General features: G+C 46.0%; 1 protein-coding gene across 1 annotated transcript; it reads right to left on the reverse strand.

The window, feature by feature from the left end:
• Positions 1-5,559: 5,559 nt before the first annotated feature.
• rrad (Ras-related associated with diabetes) lies at positions 5,560-13,577 on the reverse strand. Its single transcript, XM_043706528.1, has 5 exons — positions 13,379-13,577; positions 12,048-12,397; positions 8,625-8,698; positions 6,896-7,100; positions 5,560-6,254 (listed from the first exon to the last, which is right to left on the reverse strand). Exons 2-5 carry the CDS (start codon positions 12,385-12,387, stop codon positions 5,977-5,979), a joined length of 897 nt encoding a protein of 298 aa, XP_043562463.1. The 5' UTR covers positions 12,388-12,397; positions 13,379-13,577; the 3' UTR covers positions 5,560-5,976.
• Between the last annotated feature and the right edge of the window lie 689 nt (positions 13,578-14,266).

Genomic DNA, 14,266 nt, shown 5'->3' on the forward strand with positions numbered 1-14,266 from the left:
CCATTCACCTATTGTACTCTATGCTACTTTCTCCCCACCCCCACCCCCCTCTCATTTATCTCTCCACTCTGCAGGCTCCCTGCCTGTATTCCTGATGAAGGGCTTTTGCCCGAAACATCGATTTTCCTGCTCCTCAGATGCTGCCTGACCTGCTGTGCTTTTCCAGCACCACTCTAATCTAGTCCTTTGGTCTATGCTGGGGCCATGATTGAACTGGCAGGAGAGTGCTGCTAATCGTTGTCCATTGTTCCACAGCCTGGCACAAAATGTATAAAATATCATTGAATCACTACAATGATGAGCTTCCCTCACTGACTACTGCTCAGGGTAAAAACAATTAGTCACAAACGGAAAATAAATTTTATCATTAATTTATTTGAAACACAATTAACTTTAACAAATGGCAGAGAGAAAAAAAGGGGTTATCAATATCTCAACTTGGACAGTGCCACCATCCTGGGTAACCCTTGGTTGCACTCCATCTATGGCAATAATGCCCTTCCTGAAAGAAGACCACCAAAGCTGCACACAGTACTCCAGGTGCAGTCTAACCAAGCTCCTGTATAATTGGAACAAGACTTCACTCCTTCTGGACTCAAACCCTCCTGCAATTTTGGCTAACATACCATAAACCATCCTAATAACTTGCTGCATCTGCGTGTTAGCCTCCAGTCTTTTACTGACAAGGAGACCCAGACTCCTCTGTACAAAAAAAAGGCAAAAAAGTGCAGATCCTGGAGATGTGAAACTGTCAAAATCAGAAATTGCTGGAGAAACTCAGCAGGTCGGGCAGCATCTGTCGATAGAGAAACAGAGCTAATGTTTCGGGTCTAGGGACCCTTCTTCTGAAGAAGAGTTAAACTGGACTCGAAACCTTAATTCTGTTTCTCTCTTCACATATGCTGCCCAATCTGCTGAATTTCTTCATCAATTTCTGATTTTGTTTGTTCCCTTTGTACATCTACACTTTCCAGCCTCTCACTATTTCAAAAATACTCTGCACATCAGCTTCACTGACCAAGGTAGATAACCTCACATTATATTCCACCTGCCATGATCTCACCCACTCATTAAGCCTGTCCAAATTCTCCTGAAGCCTCTTTACACCTTCCTGACAACACCCATTCCCACTGAAATTTGTAGCATCTGCAAACTTAGAAATATTACAGCTTGTCTCCACCTCCAAATCATTGATAAATATTGTGAACAGCTGTTGCCTAAGTACTGATCCTTGTGGTACCCCACTCGTCACATCTGCCAATTTGAGAATGACCCATTTATTCCTGCTCTCTGTTTCTGTCTGTTAGCCAATCAGTAATCCACACCAGTATATTCCTTCCTATCCACGTGCCTCAATCTTTCTAATTTACTTCCTGCAGGCACACTTTATCAGAAGTCTCCGATAATCTCAATATACCTCATCTATTTTCTTTCCTTTTACAATTTTGTTAGTAACATCTTCAAAAAACTCCAATAAGTCCACCAAACATGATTTCCCCTTGATAAATCCATGCTGACTATGCCCAAGTAGACCATTATGAACAAGGGGTCTACTAATCCCATCCTTTATAATGAATCCTGACACTTACCTACTAGTGATGTAAGACTAATAGGGGTATAGTTCCCTGTTTTCCTACTACTACATTTTCAATAAATTAGAGAATTACAAATTCTGCTGACTTTGCCTTTATTGCACCTACATTTGCTGTAGCCAAATGTTTCCTTTTTACATATCTATAGAAAGTTTTACTGTCCAATTTTTGTTCGCAAACTTTTATATTTTTGTTGGATTGCTTCATATTCTATTCTACCTTTCCCGGAAGTTTTCATTATCCACCCAATCAGCACACTCTTGTCACACAGCTGATTTTCCCCTTGAATTGGTATTCTTGCAAAGTGTCCTGATGAGTACAAAACAAAAGGCTTCAATAAAATATGACCTTTTTCAGCATTACTCAATTTTACCAATGGTTTCTATGAGAAACAACGTTTCACTTGAAGATATTTCAGGTAAAGTTGTGATTTTCAGGAACACAGCATTAAGTAAGGATTTGCTATAGATGCGAATCAGAAAGATTTCCCAATTACATCTGATTTCGGCCACAGGCTGCCCTTGCCCTGATAATGATTTGTATCAAATTCTTGGTCAAGTGGAAGGATGGAAGCAGAACAAAACTGACCATCCCAGGAGCAGGTCATCCCAGGTTAAACCCTCCCCATACATGAACAATTTCACTTTCTTCTGCTCAGTTCTGCTCTGGTGTAGCGTATGTGGGCTTCCAAAAGACATTTGTTACAGTTCCACATAACAGAGCTTTGAGCAAAGTGAGAGCCGAAGAATGGAATGATGGCTCAGTGGTTAACACTGCTGCCTCGCAGCGTCAGGGACCCGGGTTCAATTCCACCCTCGGGTGACTGTCTGTGTGGAGTTTGCACATTCTCCCCGTGTCTGCGTGGGTTTCCTCCCACAGTCCAAAGATGTGTAGTTTAGGGTGGATTGGCCGTGCTAAATTACTCATAATGTGCAGGCTAGGTGGATCATATGCAGGGGTTGGGTGGGATGCTCTTCAGAGGGGCTGAATGGCCTGTTTCCACACCGTAGGGATTCTATGATAAAAGGAGCAGCACGGATGTGGAAACAAACATTGGCTGTGTGACAGAAAACAGGAAAGGCTAATGGATGCTTTTCTCAGTTTAAATTGGAGTTCCCCAGAGCTTGGCTTTAGAACCTTCACTGTCCCTGATACATAGTGACGATATCAACATTGTCCCCTATAAACCAATTTCAACATTTGTGGATGATGTGACACTGGGAGGCATTGTGAACGGTGTAGAGGATAGTGTTAAACTTCAGCAGGTGGAACTGGGCAGAAATGTGGCTGTGGGGAAGTGGGAAATGCTTCATTTTGGGAGGAAGGACACAAATCAACATGAAAAAAGGCACATCTGTAACATGGGGCAGAGACAGAGAGCTGTCTATACATGTACACGTCACTAAATGGGGCAGTGCAGGTTGGCAAAGGAGAGTCAAGAGTGTGGTGCTGGAAAAGCACAGCAGGTCAGGCAGTATCCGAGGGGCAGAAGATTCAGCATTTTGGGCTTATGCCCAAAACGTCAATTCTCCTGCTCCTCAGATGCTGCCTGACCTGCTGTGCTTTTCCAACTCCACACTCTCAACTCTGATCTCCAGCATCTGCAGCCCTCACTTTCTCTTCCTTGGCAAAGGAGGGGTCAGGCCCATCCTCCCGGGAGAATACAGGACTGAGAGGAGATTCGAAAGAGGGGTGCAATGGTGGCTCAGTGGTTAGCACTGCTGCCTCACAGCACCAGGGACCCAGGTTAGATTCCCACCTTGGGCAACTGTCTGTGTGGAGTTTGTACATTCTCCCGGTGTCTGTGTGGGTTTCCTCTGGGTACTCTGGCTTCTGTCCAAAAATGTGCAGGTCAGTGGATTGGCCATGCTAAATTGCCCATAGTCTCCAGGGATGTGAGGGCTCGGTGCATGAGCCAGGGGTAAATGTGGATGATAGGGTAGAGGAATGGGTCTGGGTGGGTTGCTATTTGGAGGGTCGGTGTACATTTATTGGGCCGAATGGCCTGTTTCCACACTGTAGGGGTTCCATGAAAACCGGGAGGGGTCTGGACAAAGTAGAAAGAGAGAAATTGTTCCTTTTGGGGAAAGGATCCAGAAGAATTAAGACATTCAGAAGGGATTGGGATCATGACTCATAAGGCAAGTGCAGACTTCTGGGAAGAACACAGAGAAGGTGCACTGGGTTGATTGGTACTTCGGAAATATGGATTAAAATATTCTGTAAGTCCATGAAAGAAATGGAATTGCATTAAACTTTAAACAGCAATAAAATATATGTTTATAATTGTTCCAGTAAAGCATATTCTGGGTCTAACAGGCATGATAGATACATCATTATACTCTCCTACAGTGTGAGGGAGCTGGATTAACACCAGTAGAGATACAGTCAGTAACACAGGGCTCTGGGATTAACACCAGTAGAGATACAGTCAGTAACACAGGGCTCTGGGGGGAGAGGGGTTACTGAGTGGTAGTGTGAGGGAGCTGGTTAAGATCAGTCAAGATACGGTTGTTGCAATCAGTTTTATAATATATAGAGTAAAGACTGTCCCAGCAAACACAGGGCTCTGGGGGGAGAGGGGTTACTGAGTGGTAGTGTGAGGGAGCTGGATTAACATCAGTAGAGGTACAGTCAATAACACGACACAGGGGGAGAGGGGTTACTGAGTGACAGTGTGAGGGAGCTGGTTAAGATCAGTCAAGATACGGTTGTTGCGATCAGTTTTATAATATATAGAGTAAAGACTGTCCCAGCAAAGTGCTCACTACTGCAGAAAGATACCAACACACTGTTGCAAGGCTGACTAAATTTTATTTTAAATACAAAAATCGATATGTAAACAGTTAAGAAATGATTTGAATAATATTAAACAGAAGTGCAAAGGAATCTGATACAATGAGCATGGAACCACAGTGATGATGGATTATTGCTTTTTTAATTTTAGTTTCACAGCAGCTGCCTCTGAACTTGTGATACAGCTGACTATTCCATGTGATGTTTCTGTACGAGCCTGCGCACGTCACACATCCCCAAACATACCTAAACACGCTTTCATTCCCTTTCACTCTGTTTAACAGTCAGCTCAATAAAACCCTCTCACCTCTAAAATTCCTGGTGCTTTACAAAGTCTTGGTGCTGATTGCACCATCGTTTCTGCTTTATATATCACAAAAGAGACTTAACTGCTTCTGTTAAATAAAGCAAAATTTCTCCTCAGCCCATTCCTTGAGTTATTGATGGTGACTGATTTACAATGAACCACCTCCAGAATCAACAATCCCCAAGTGTACCAGAATCTGAAACTGCAGCTGTCAAATAGCCTGTCAATTTGTTAACACAGGCAGCTCCGACTAACCTGGATTCATGTGGACCAGTAATTCTTTCCCAATACTCGTGAGTCCTTAAGGGCTGTGGGGAAAGACATGGTGAGTGGGTCTAATTGGATAAATGTCTCAAAGAGCCAGGACAGTTAGGATAGGCCAAATGGCAGAGGGCAGACTGTCACAACCTCAGAGCCATATTAGACACCCAGCGACCAATTCTTATTAAGTCCACCACTGAATTCAAAGTCTGATTCAGTGATCATTGTCTGATTCTATGTACAGTGAGAAAGCCTTATTAATTAAATGGAACACAGAGTGCCCATAGCAGCCAATGTTCCAGCTGATTTCTGCTGTAAATGGAGAGGGGAGTGTCCCTATCCATAGGCCAGGCAGACTGACTTTGAACACCTCCTCCCTCCTCCCCCCCCCCCCCACCCCAAACCCGTCACAGACATATGCCCAAACCAACTGATTAACGAACAGTTTCTGGGCACAAGCCCAAGAGCTGGTGGTAACAGATGGAGTACTGAGGCAGACCCTCTAACAAGGGGATTACAGGGGCAGCTTCCGAGAAGCTTCTGAAATAAAAACCATGCAGTTTCTCCAATGACAAGGTTTCAATTCTTCCCGAATCTTGTCAGCCACTTCCATCAGCTCTCTCTCTATCAGTCAGTGTTGGAATGGTTCCCCATTGATATTGGGAAGGAGCTGGATGTATGAGCAGGATAAGGTGTGTCAGAAGACAGGTAAAAAGAGTGAGGGAGGCAGGAGGCCTCTTGGTGGAGAGATTGGTTGCCACTTGGTTCCACAATCTGCGGAGGCAATCCACGTTGTCAGTCTCACCATGTTAGGCAGGAGGCCTTCAGCTGCAGCACAGGCAACATGCAAGAAATGCAACACAGTGTTCACCAGCAGGATCTCAAATTCCTTCTATATAGTTCCAGATAATGTGTATTCTCTGAGCAGTAACTTCTATCTTTCTATAACCACAAAGGACACACACATTTACTCATGGTTGCACAGCAGCCAAGGTGACCATTGGGTTTGCTCAATCTCACTCAGAGGACAGACAGATCGTGGCAGGACTTGGACTTCTGTTTGAAGGCCATCTTCTTGTTGTTTCTGGCTGCGATGCGGCTGAGGAATCGTTTGGCCCTCTGACCGATGCTCTCCCGCCTCTTGGCACTCGCCAGTCGCCTCTCGTTGGCTTCCTTGCTGTCCCTGCGCAGCCGAATCTGCCGGATGATACCCTCAAAGAGATCCCGGACGTTGTGGTGGAGAGCAGCTGAGGTCTCGATGAATTTGCAGTTGAAAACCACAGCACAGGATCTCCCCTCTGTAGACAAACCAGAGAATCACTGTTAGCCTTCAAGAAGAAAGAAGGGTTTGAATTTATATAGCACCTTCCAGCATCTCCCAAAGCACTTTGCAGCTGATGAAATACTTTCAAAGTTACATAGCAGATATGGCAAACAATTGTCAAAAAACCACCTCCCAGGAACAGCAGCAAGATATTGACCAGTTCATCTGCTTTCAGTGACTGTGACTGAGGGAGAAATATTGGCTAAGTCTCTGGCAATTCTTTATGTTCTACTGAGAAAGCAGACGGAATCTCAGCTCACCATCTCATTCAAAAGCAGGATCAAGGACAACTCTCAATAACCCCAGAACCATTGCTTTCAGAGGGATATGGACAGCGAGAAATAGGGAAAGAGAGGGAAAGAAAGAAAGGAGACAGGGAGATACGTAGCAGTGGTGATGGAGAAATGAAAGAGACGCAGATATATTGATTCAGAGACACAGAAAGAAAGAGAAATAGTAATGGAGAAAGACAGAGAGATAGCTAATTATTCATTTGCACTTGTCTTTGTTGAGAGCACTCTGAGGGTCTTCACCTTCAGAACTCTTTCACATGCAAACTGCCTTGTTCCCAATTCAAACACTAGCTTTGGAAGCATTGAGTGCAACTCTGCGTACCTTCCACAGACACCTCTCTGGACCGAACCAAGTCACTTTTGTTCCCGACCAGGATAATTGGGATGTCCTCTGCCTGTCTCGCCCTCCTCAGCTGGATCCTCAGTTCTGAGGCCTTCTCAAAGCTGGCTCGGTCAGTCACTGAATACACGATGATATAGGCATCTCCCAGCTTCATACAGTGCTCACGGATCCAGTTGGTGTCATCCTGAAATGATGAATAAAGGTACATTTCATTCTCCTGACAGCACTCCCACAAACACAATGACCAAGATTACATGACAGGAAAGAGAGGGTTACAATTTAATGTCTCAACTCAAAAGTCACCCTCCCTCAGTGCGGCGCTCCCACGGCACTGACCCTCCGACAGTGCGGCGCTCCCACGGCACTGACCCTCCGACAGTGCGGCGCTCCCTCTCTATAGCCTATCTTTGGCCAGTACCTCAATATTGCATTCCTTGTGTATTTGTTCTTAGAATGATGGATGAATTGGAACCTTGAAATAATTATTGATATTTTTTATTTTTAATTTGAAAACATTTTTTTCAAAACAGGACTGAGACAAGGGAAGCTGTGTTTGCGAATTCTGTGACTGGCAAAACACTGCGTGAAACTTGTGGAATCAAACAGGGAGATATTTAACCCGAGGAGGTAATGCAGTGGCTCACAATCCCCTTCACAGCAGAGAACCTCCTCTTTCTGACGTGTGTGTTTTTTGTCCAGGAATATTAAACAACTGGGTGAGAACCTGACTGCAGCCCTTATCTGTGTATTATTGGCTGGGCATTCTAGTCTGTATATTACAGTGCTGTGAGGAGCACTGTGTGGAGAACAGCCTTTTTAAACGCCTTGGTACGTAAAACAAAATCAAAGACTAAAATTCAGTCAGTCAATCTCAAAGGAATCAGAATCACAGAATTTCTGCCAACCTGGATAGCCAAGAATCTTGCAATTGACTGCTCAACAGTCAGTGTCTACATCATCAACACCATCCAATAACAGCTACTACATTTTCTTATCTGCTCTTTACAAACAATTCAGGGACTGGTCTGCATATCTTTTTGACATTTCTCTTTTTAGACTCACTGCTCATTTCTAATCTGTGTATGTGTGTGCTGCGTTATTATTCCTTCTTGTGTTTTGTAATAAATAAACTCACTCTCTTTGTTAAGCCAAGAGAATCTGGTGAAATTTCTTCCTTTTAAAACCTACGTATCCACTTGGGCAACGCTATATTTTTACATTAACTTTGGTCTGGCTAATTCAGGGGGTGGGTGAATAAAGCATTTTATAGGTTTCTTTGAAATCCCCTCTCAAACTTTTGAACTCCAGCAAGAGAGAGAGAGAGTGAGAGATAGAGAGTGGGTGTGCGTGTGTGAGAGAGAGAGAGTGCATGTGTGTGTGTGAGTGTGAGTGTGAGTGTGAGTGTGTGAGTGAGTGTGTGGGAGAGAGAGTCGTGTGCGAGAGAGAGAGAGAGAGGGTGCGCGTGTGTGTGAGAGAGAGTGCATATGTGGGTGTGTGTGAGAGAGAGTGCGTGAGAGAGAGAGTGCGAGTGCGAGTGTGTGTCACCGTTCCACATTAACCCTGGCACACAGAGTGGCCACTTGGGGTGAAATACCACGGTGCTATCAGTACTGAAGAAGACAATGTCCAATTAGGCAATTGACAATGGGACAAAACAGTAAATAACACATTTGCACTTAGACTAGCAGCATTCATAGCAAGGACCAACCTGCTCCCAGATATCAAACAACAAAAGGTTTGCTTCTTCACCATCCACCACCATCGATCTGTCGAACGTGTCTCCTGAAAGGGCAGAGATTGGATTTACAGTGAGTCTTGTTTTGTGGAATCTTCACGCCTCATACAACAACAGATGCATTGTGTCTTTGCTGCTTCTTTGACAGAGCTATTCCACTTTCCCCACAGCAATGCAAACTTCTCCTTTTCAAGTATTTATCCAACTCCTTTTCTGAAAGTTTCCATTGCATATGATTTCACTGCCTTTTCAGGCAGTGTGTCCCAGATCACAAATCATTGAGTAAAAAAAAAACTGATCTCGTTCCTGGTTCTTGGGTCAATTATATTAAAAATTGTAACCACAACCTACTACCAAAGGAGTCATAGCAGACTTAAAACTGTTTCTCTCTCCACAGACACTGCCAGATTTGCTGAGCCCGTCCAGCATGCTCTAGGTTTGTTTCAGATTCCCAGCACCTGCTGGGTTCTGCTGTTATTCCTCAACTTGCTCACTTGTTGCAGTAGGAGAAAGTGAGGTCTGCAGATGCTGGAGATCAGAGCTGAAAATGTGTTGCTGGAACAGCGCAGCAGGTCAGGCAGCATCCAGGGAACAGGAGAATCGACGAAGCGGGCATAAGCCCTTCTTCAGGACTCCTGAAGAAGGGCTTATGCCCGAAACGTCGATTCTCCTGTTCCCTGGATGCTGCCTGACCTGCTGCGCTATTCCAGCAACACATTTTCAGCACTTGTTGCAGTAAACAATCGGTCTTTTCTTACTCCATGAAATTCTCCTGAGGACTTTGAAGGCAAGTCATTTGGTCTAACCCCTCAAAGCCACAACACATAACCAAGTTATTAAGTGACCTGAGAGGCTGCACCTAGGTCTGGGTGTTTCACAATTTGTGACGGGATACTTCAAATTGTCAAGATCCCTGGGTAAAGAGGAATGAACCAAATGAACTCTGGTTTTAACAAGGAGCCAATTTGACCAGGTTTTCTGGAGTTAGTAAAGACATTTCCTGTTGGGAATGTGAATGTTCAATTAGTTTCACATCAGTAGCACCCAGATCCCAAGGGAGATTAGAATGAGGGAGGTCATTCATAAAATTCACTACTGCTTCTGGAAAACCTGTAACAGTTTGTCAGTCTCCCTTGTCCGTGCAGGGTGGTGTCTGAGAAGATTCCAGGCTGCCATGGAAATTGTCAATTTGCCGTCTCTGTTAGGTATCCTGAATTTGTAAATAGTGACCTACACTATTGGTCTGATCTGGGTAAGAGACACTGGTCAATGTGCCCCTTGTGTGATTGAAGCAGTGGGATGGAGCTGCTGGCAGTATTACTGTGCCCAGTATTAATGTAGAGTCTGGCTGTCAGTCTGATGAGTGACTTTCCACTCTAACCATTCTTAGGTGCAACTGAGAACATTGTGGTTAAGTTTCCATTACTTAGTACAGGCTGAGATGACTCAGGTTTATCCAATGACAATCTTGGAAGGTGAATCTATTAATATCTTGAGATTTGCTGAGTCTGGAGTCAGTGAGTGGATCTTACATGGCCAATTTTAACAAAATCAATAAAGTGCTTGGACTCCCTGAGCTCCTGGGGCCAGATTCTAAAAGCAGCAATGATTACAGTACAATTACGTTGGTAATACTGGGAAAGCCAGAGAAAGAAACAAGGAGCAGAGTCCAGCATTGCATTAAAACAGGAGAGGATAAAGAGAGAATAGAGGACTTGTATTTACACAGCAACTGCTACTACCTCAAGACACACACAGCACACTGCAGCCAATGGAATACTTCCTGAGGCATGGTTACTGTTGCAATGTGGAAACACCACAGCTAATGTTCACTCAGCAGGATTGCCCCAACAATGAGGAGATAAATGATCACAGCATTAACTATTGGCTGGGACATTGGATACAATCGCCCTATTCCAGTACAAAATAATGTCACGGGATATTATGCGACCACCAAGATCTTAACATCTCACGGAAACACTGACCATTTCACAATTCACAGAATCCTAGAATTATTATGGGGCACAAGGAGGCTATTTGGCCCATTGTATCTGTACTGGTTCTCCAAATCAGCCTCAGTGCCACTCTCCTGCCTTTCCCCATTCATTGCATATTGAATGATTATTTGAAGAGAAATAACGTCCTCTTGAAAGCGACACACTCCCCTCAGCACTGACCCTCTGACAGTGCGGCACTCCCTCAGCACTGACCCTCTGACAGTGCGGCATGACCCTCCGACAGTGCGGCATTCACTCAGCACTGACCCTCCGACAGTGCGGTGCTCCCTCAGCACTGACCCTCCGACAGTGCGGCATTCACTCAGCACTGACCCTCCGACAGTGCGGTGCTCCCTCAGTGTTGTAATGTAAATATCAGCTTAGATTGAGATTTAGGGCATAATTAAATTCAGAAACAGTAACAGAAATTGCTGGAGAAACTCATCAGATCTGGCAGTGTCTGTAGAGAGAAGGCAGAGTTAATGTGACAAGTCCAGTTCTGATTAGATTCCCTAAAGTGTGGAAACAGGCCCTTCGGCCCAACAAGTCCACACCGACGATCCGAAGAGTAACCCACCCAGACCCATTTCCCTCTGACTATTGCACCTAACACAATAGGCAATTTAGCTTGGCCACCTGACCTGCACAATTTAGTGACTGTAGAAGGAAACTGGATCACCGGGAGGAAACCCGCGCAGACACGGGGAGAATGTGCAAACTCCACACAGACAGACAGTCGCCCGAGGCGGGAATCAAACCAGGGACCCTGGTGCTATGAGGCAGCAGTGCTAACCACTGAGTCACCGTGCAACCCACAATGAAGAAGGGTCCCTCTGCTTCTCTCTCCACAGATGCTGCCAGACCTCTGAGTTTCTCCAACATTTTCTGACTTTTTGTTTCAGATTTTCAGCATCGGCAGTTCTTCAAGAGTGTTTCCTTTATTGAATTCAGCCGTTCCCAGCACAGTGCTGTGAGGGTTATTCTCTCAGTCACAGCTGACACTTTGATTAAACACAAATGTTTAGAACTCTGTACATCGAGGACATCTGTTTCTACACTGTTTCAAGCAAATTTCTCCATCCCAGTATCTCTCTCTCTCTCTCCTCCCTTTATGTTGTCCATACCAACCTCCCTCACACACTTTTTCCAATCCAATTCTCACTCTGCTTGTTAACTGCTTGCTGTCCAATATTCCCAGGTCTCTTGGTCCAATATTCCCAGGTCCTAGACATTCTCTGTCTGTGTGGGTCCCTCTCTCTACAGCTGCTAATCCCTGCTCTCTCTCTCTCTCTCCTTTTAGAGCAGCTCTCCACACTCACACAAACTTACTCACACGCTCATACCCATGCTGACACACACACTCACTGACACACGCACATACACACACTGACACACTCACCTCTTCCTTCAGTCTCCTGGGGCTCGCTTTCCTCCAGCCCCCCGAATATCCGGGCCAGGCTGCTCTTGCCCACTCGGTGTTCGCCCAGCAGCACCACCTTGTACAGGCTGCTGTCGGAGTCGCTGCCGCTGGAGCTGAGGGACTCAGAGGAGTGGGACGCCTGGGAGGCCTGGCCCGGGTTGTAGGAGGTACAGCGGACCAGGTTGGATAAGGTGCCTGCTTGCAGAGAGGCACACAGCTCTCGCTCATCCACTGGCATACTCCGGCGGTGGGCATGTAGAGGGGTACTGCCCCGTCTCCGCTCCAGTGCCCGGCTCCTGTCCGTCTTGTTTAGAGTCATTGCTGTCTCCCTGAGGGGGGTGGGGGGGATAGGGAGGGAAGCAGAGATAGAAAATATATTTTATTTTATTTAGCAAGTCGATATTACCAGTAAAGAATTGACTTTAACACGAGAGTCCCGAGCAGGAGAGAGACTGTGATGTACCCGGGGGGGGGGGGGGATTAGCCACGTGTGGGCTGTCTCAGACAAACTGGGAGCAATAGCAGGCAATTCGGCCCTTCCAGCCTGTCCCGTCACTCATCATGAGAATGGGTGATCTGCTCTCTGAATGCCACCTTCTTGCATTCTCCCCAGACACCAGGAAGCCTTTACAAATTAGCACATGAGCACTTTCTTGAACATTAGGAATTTTCGGATTTGACTCAGTCCTGCTCAGGTGAACGTGGGAAGAGGAGAAACTGCTTAGAAACAGGAGAGGGACAATTATCTGGGATTACGTCAATTAGGACACCATCCTCATTAAACTGGCGCTGATAGCAGTATCCAGAGCTACAGGGAGTGCCACATTGCACCAAGGGTCAGTGCTGAGGGAATGCTGTCTGGGGAGCACACACTGAGACTGGCTTGTGATAGAGACACAGACCCTTCTCTCAGTGAATGAGCGACCCTTGTTGAGATCAGCTTTCTGTTCACAGTCTGGAAACCAGCACCTGCTGTGAGTGGGCGGTAAATATTTCTGGAATTTGTGATAACTTTGGCAAGTTCATTCAACACTTGCGTTAAACGGGCAATGTTTTTATTACCACAAGTCATCTTCACGGATATTTCTGCTGAGCTGACAATCTGTCCCACCTTTAAAAATAACTGGAATGAATTGTACACCCTTCCTGCCCAGCACTCATTCCGCTGAGGCCATTCTGGAGAAGATGCACAGAACGATCCCAATAACTTTGCGGCCGGGATCAGGACAAGCCTCCGGGTCCCTCTCCCTCCCACCGTGCAGCTCTGTCCCAGACAGTCAGGGAAGAGCAGTCCCTGCAGAGGTTCCTACCTGAAGCTGGGCGGTAATGTCCTCTCTGTCTGTCTCTCTGGCGGTTTGGGGAGCTCCTGCCCGGCTCCCAGCTCCTATTTATAATCGCCAGCCGGTGAAGTCAGCCCCTGACATCAGTGAAACTCGATGACTGTCAGCGCCCAGAATAGTTTGCATGAAGCGGTGAACAGCTGACTCTGACTGAGACATGGCCCAAGAATTGCTCAGAAATACCCAACAACTGCCCCACTCACCACCCCAAGCCCCACTTCCCACGTGTCGCTGCTTCATCCAAAATTCGCTCCAATCTCACTTTGGAAGAAAAACATCCCAAATGGAGCCGCAGAGCTCAATCCAAGCTTCAGCTCCTGGGAACTGGTTTCCGACTGCGTTTATATAGCGCCGTTCACAGATGCAGTCAGGAAGTGCTAAGCGCCGCTGTAATACAGGAGCTGCAGCAGGCAACCTGCGCACAGCAAGATCCCACGATGTGATCATGTTTTTCTTGTGGTGTTGCTGCTTGAGGACACCAGGAGAACTTCCCCTGCCCACTTTTGACAGAGTGACCTTGGGATTTTGTTATACCTGAGGAACAGTCAGCTGTGCAGACAATTCATCAACTTCACCAACACATTCCACCCTGACCTTAAATTTACCTGGACCATCTCTGACACCTCCCTCCCCTTCCTGGACCTCTCCATCTCCATTAGTGACGACCGACTTGACACTGACATTTTTTACAAACCCACCGACTCCCACAGCTACCTGGATTACACCTCTTCCCACCCTACCTCCTGCAAAAATGACATCCCGTATTCCCAATCCCTCCGCCTCCGCCGTATCTGCTCCCAGGAGGAGCGGTTCCACCATAGAACACACCAGATGGCCTCCTTCTCTAGAGACCGCAAT

The sequence above is a fragment of the Chiloscyllium plagiosum genome, chromosome 17 (assembly GCF_004010195.1).
Source record: "Chiloscyllium plagiosum isolate BGI_BamShark_2017 chromosome 17, ASM401019v2, whole genome shotgun sequence".
Taxonomy (NCBI): domain Eukaryota; kingdom Metazoa; phylum Chordata; class Chondrichthyes; order Orectolobiformes; family Hemiscylliidae; genus Chiloscyllium; species Chiloscyllium plagiosum.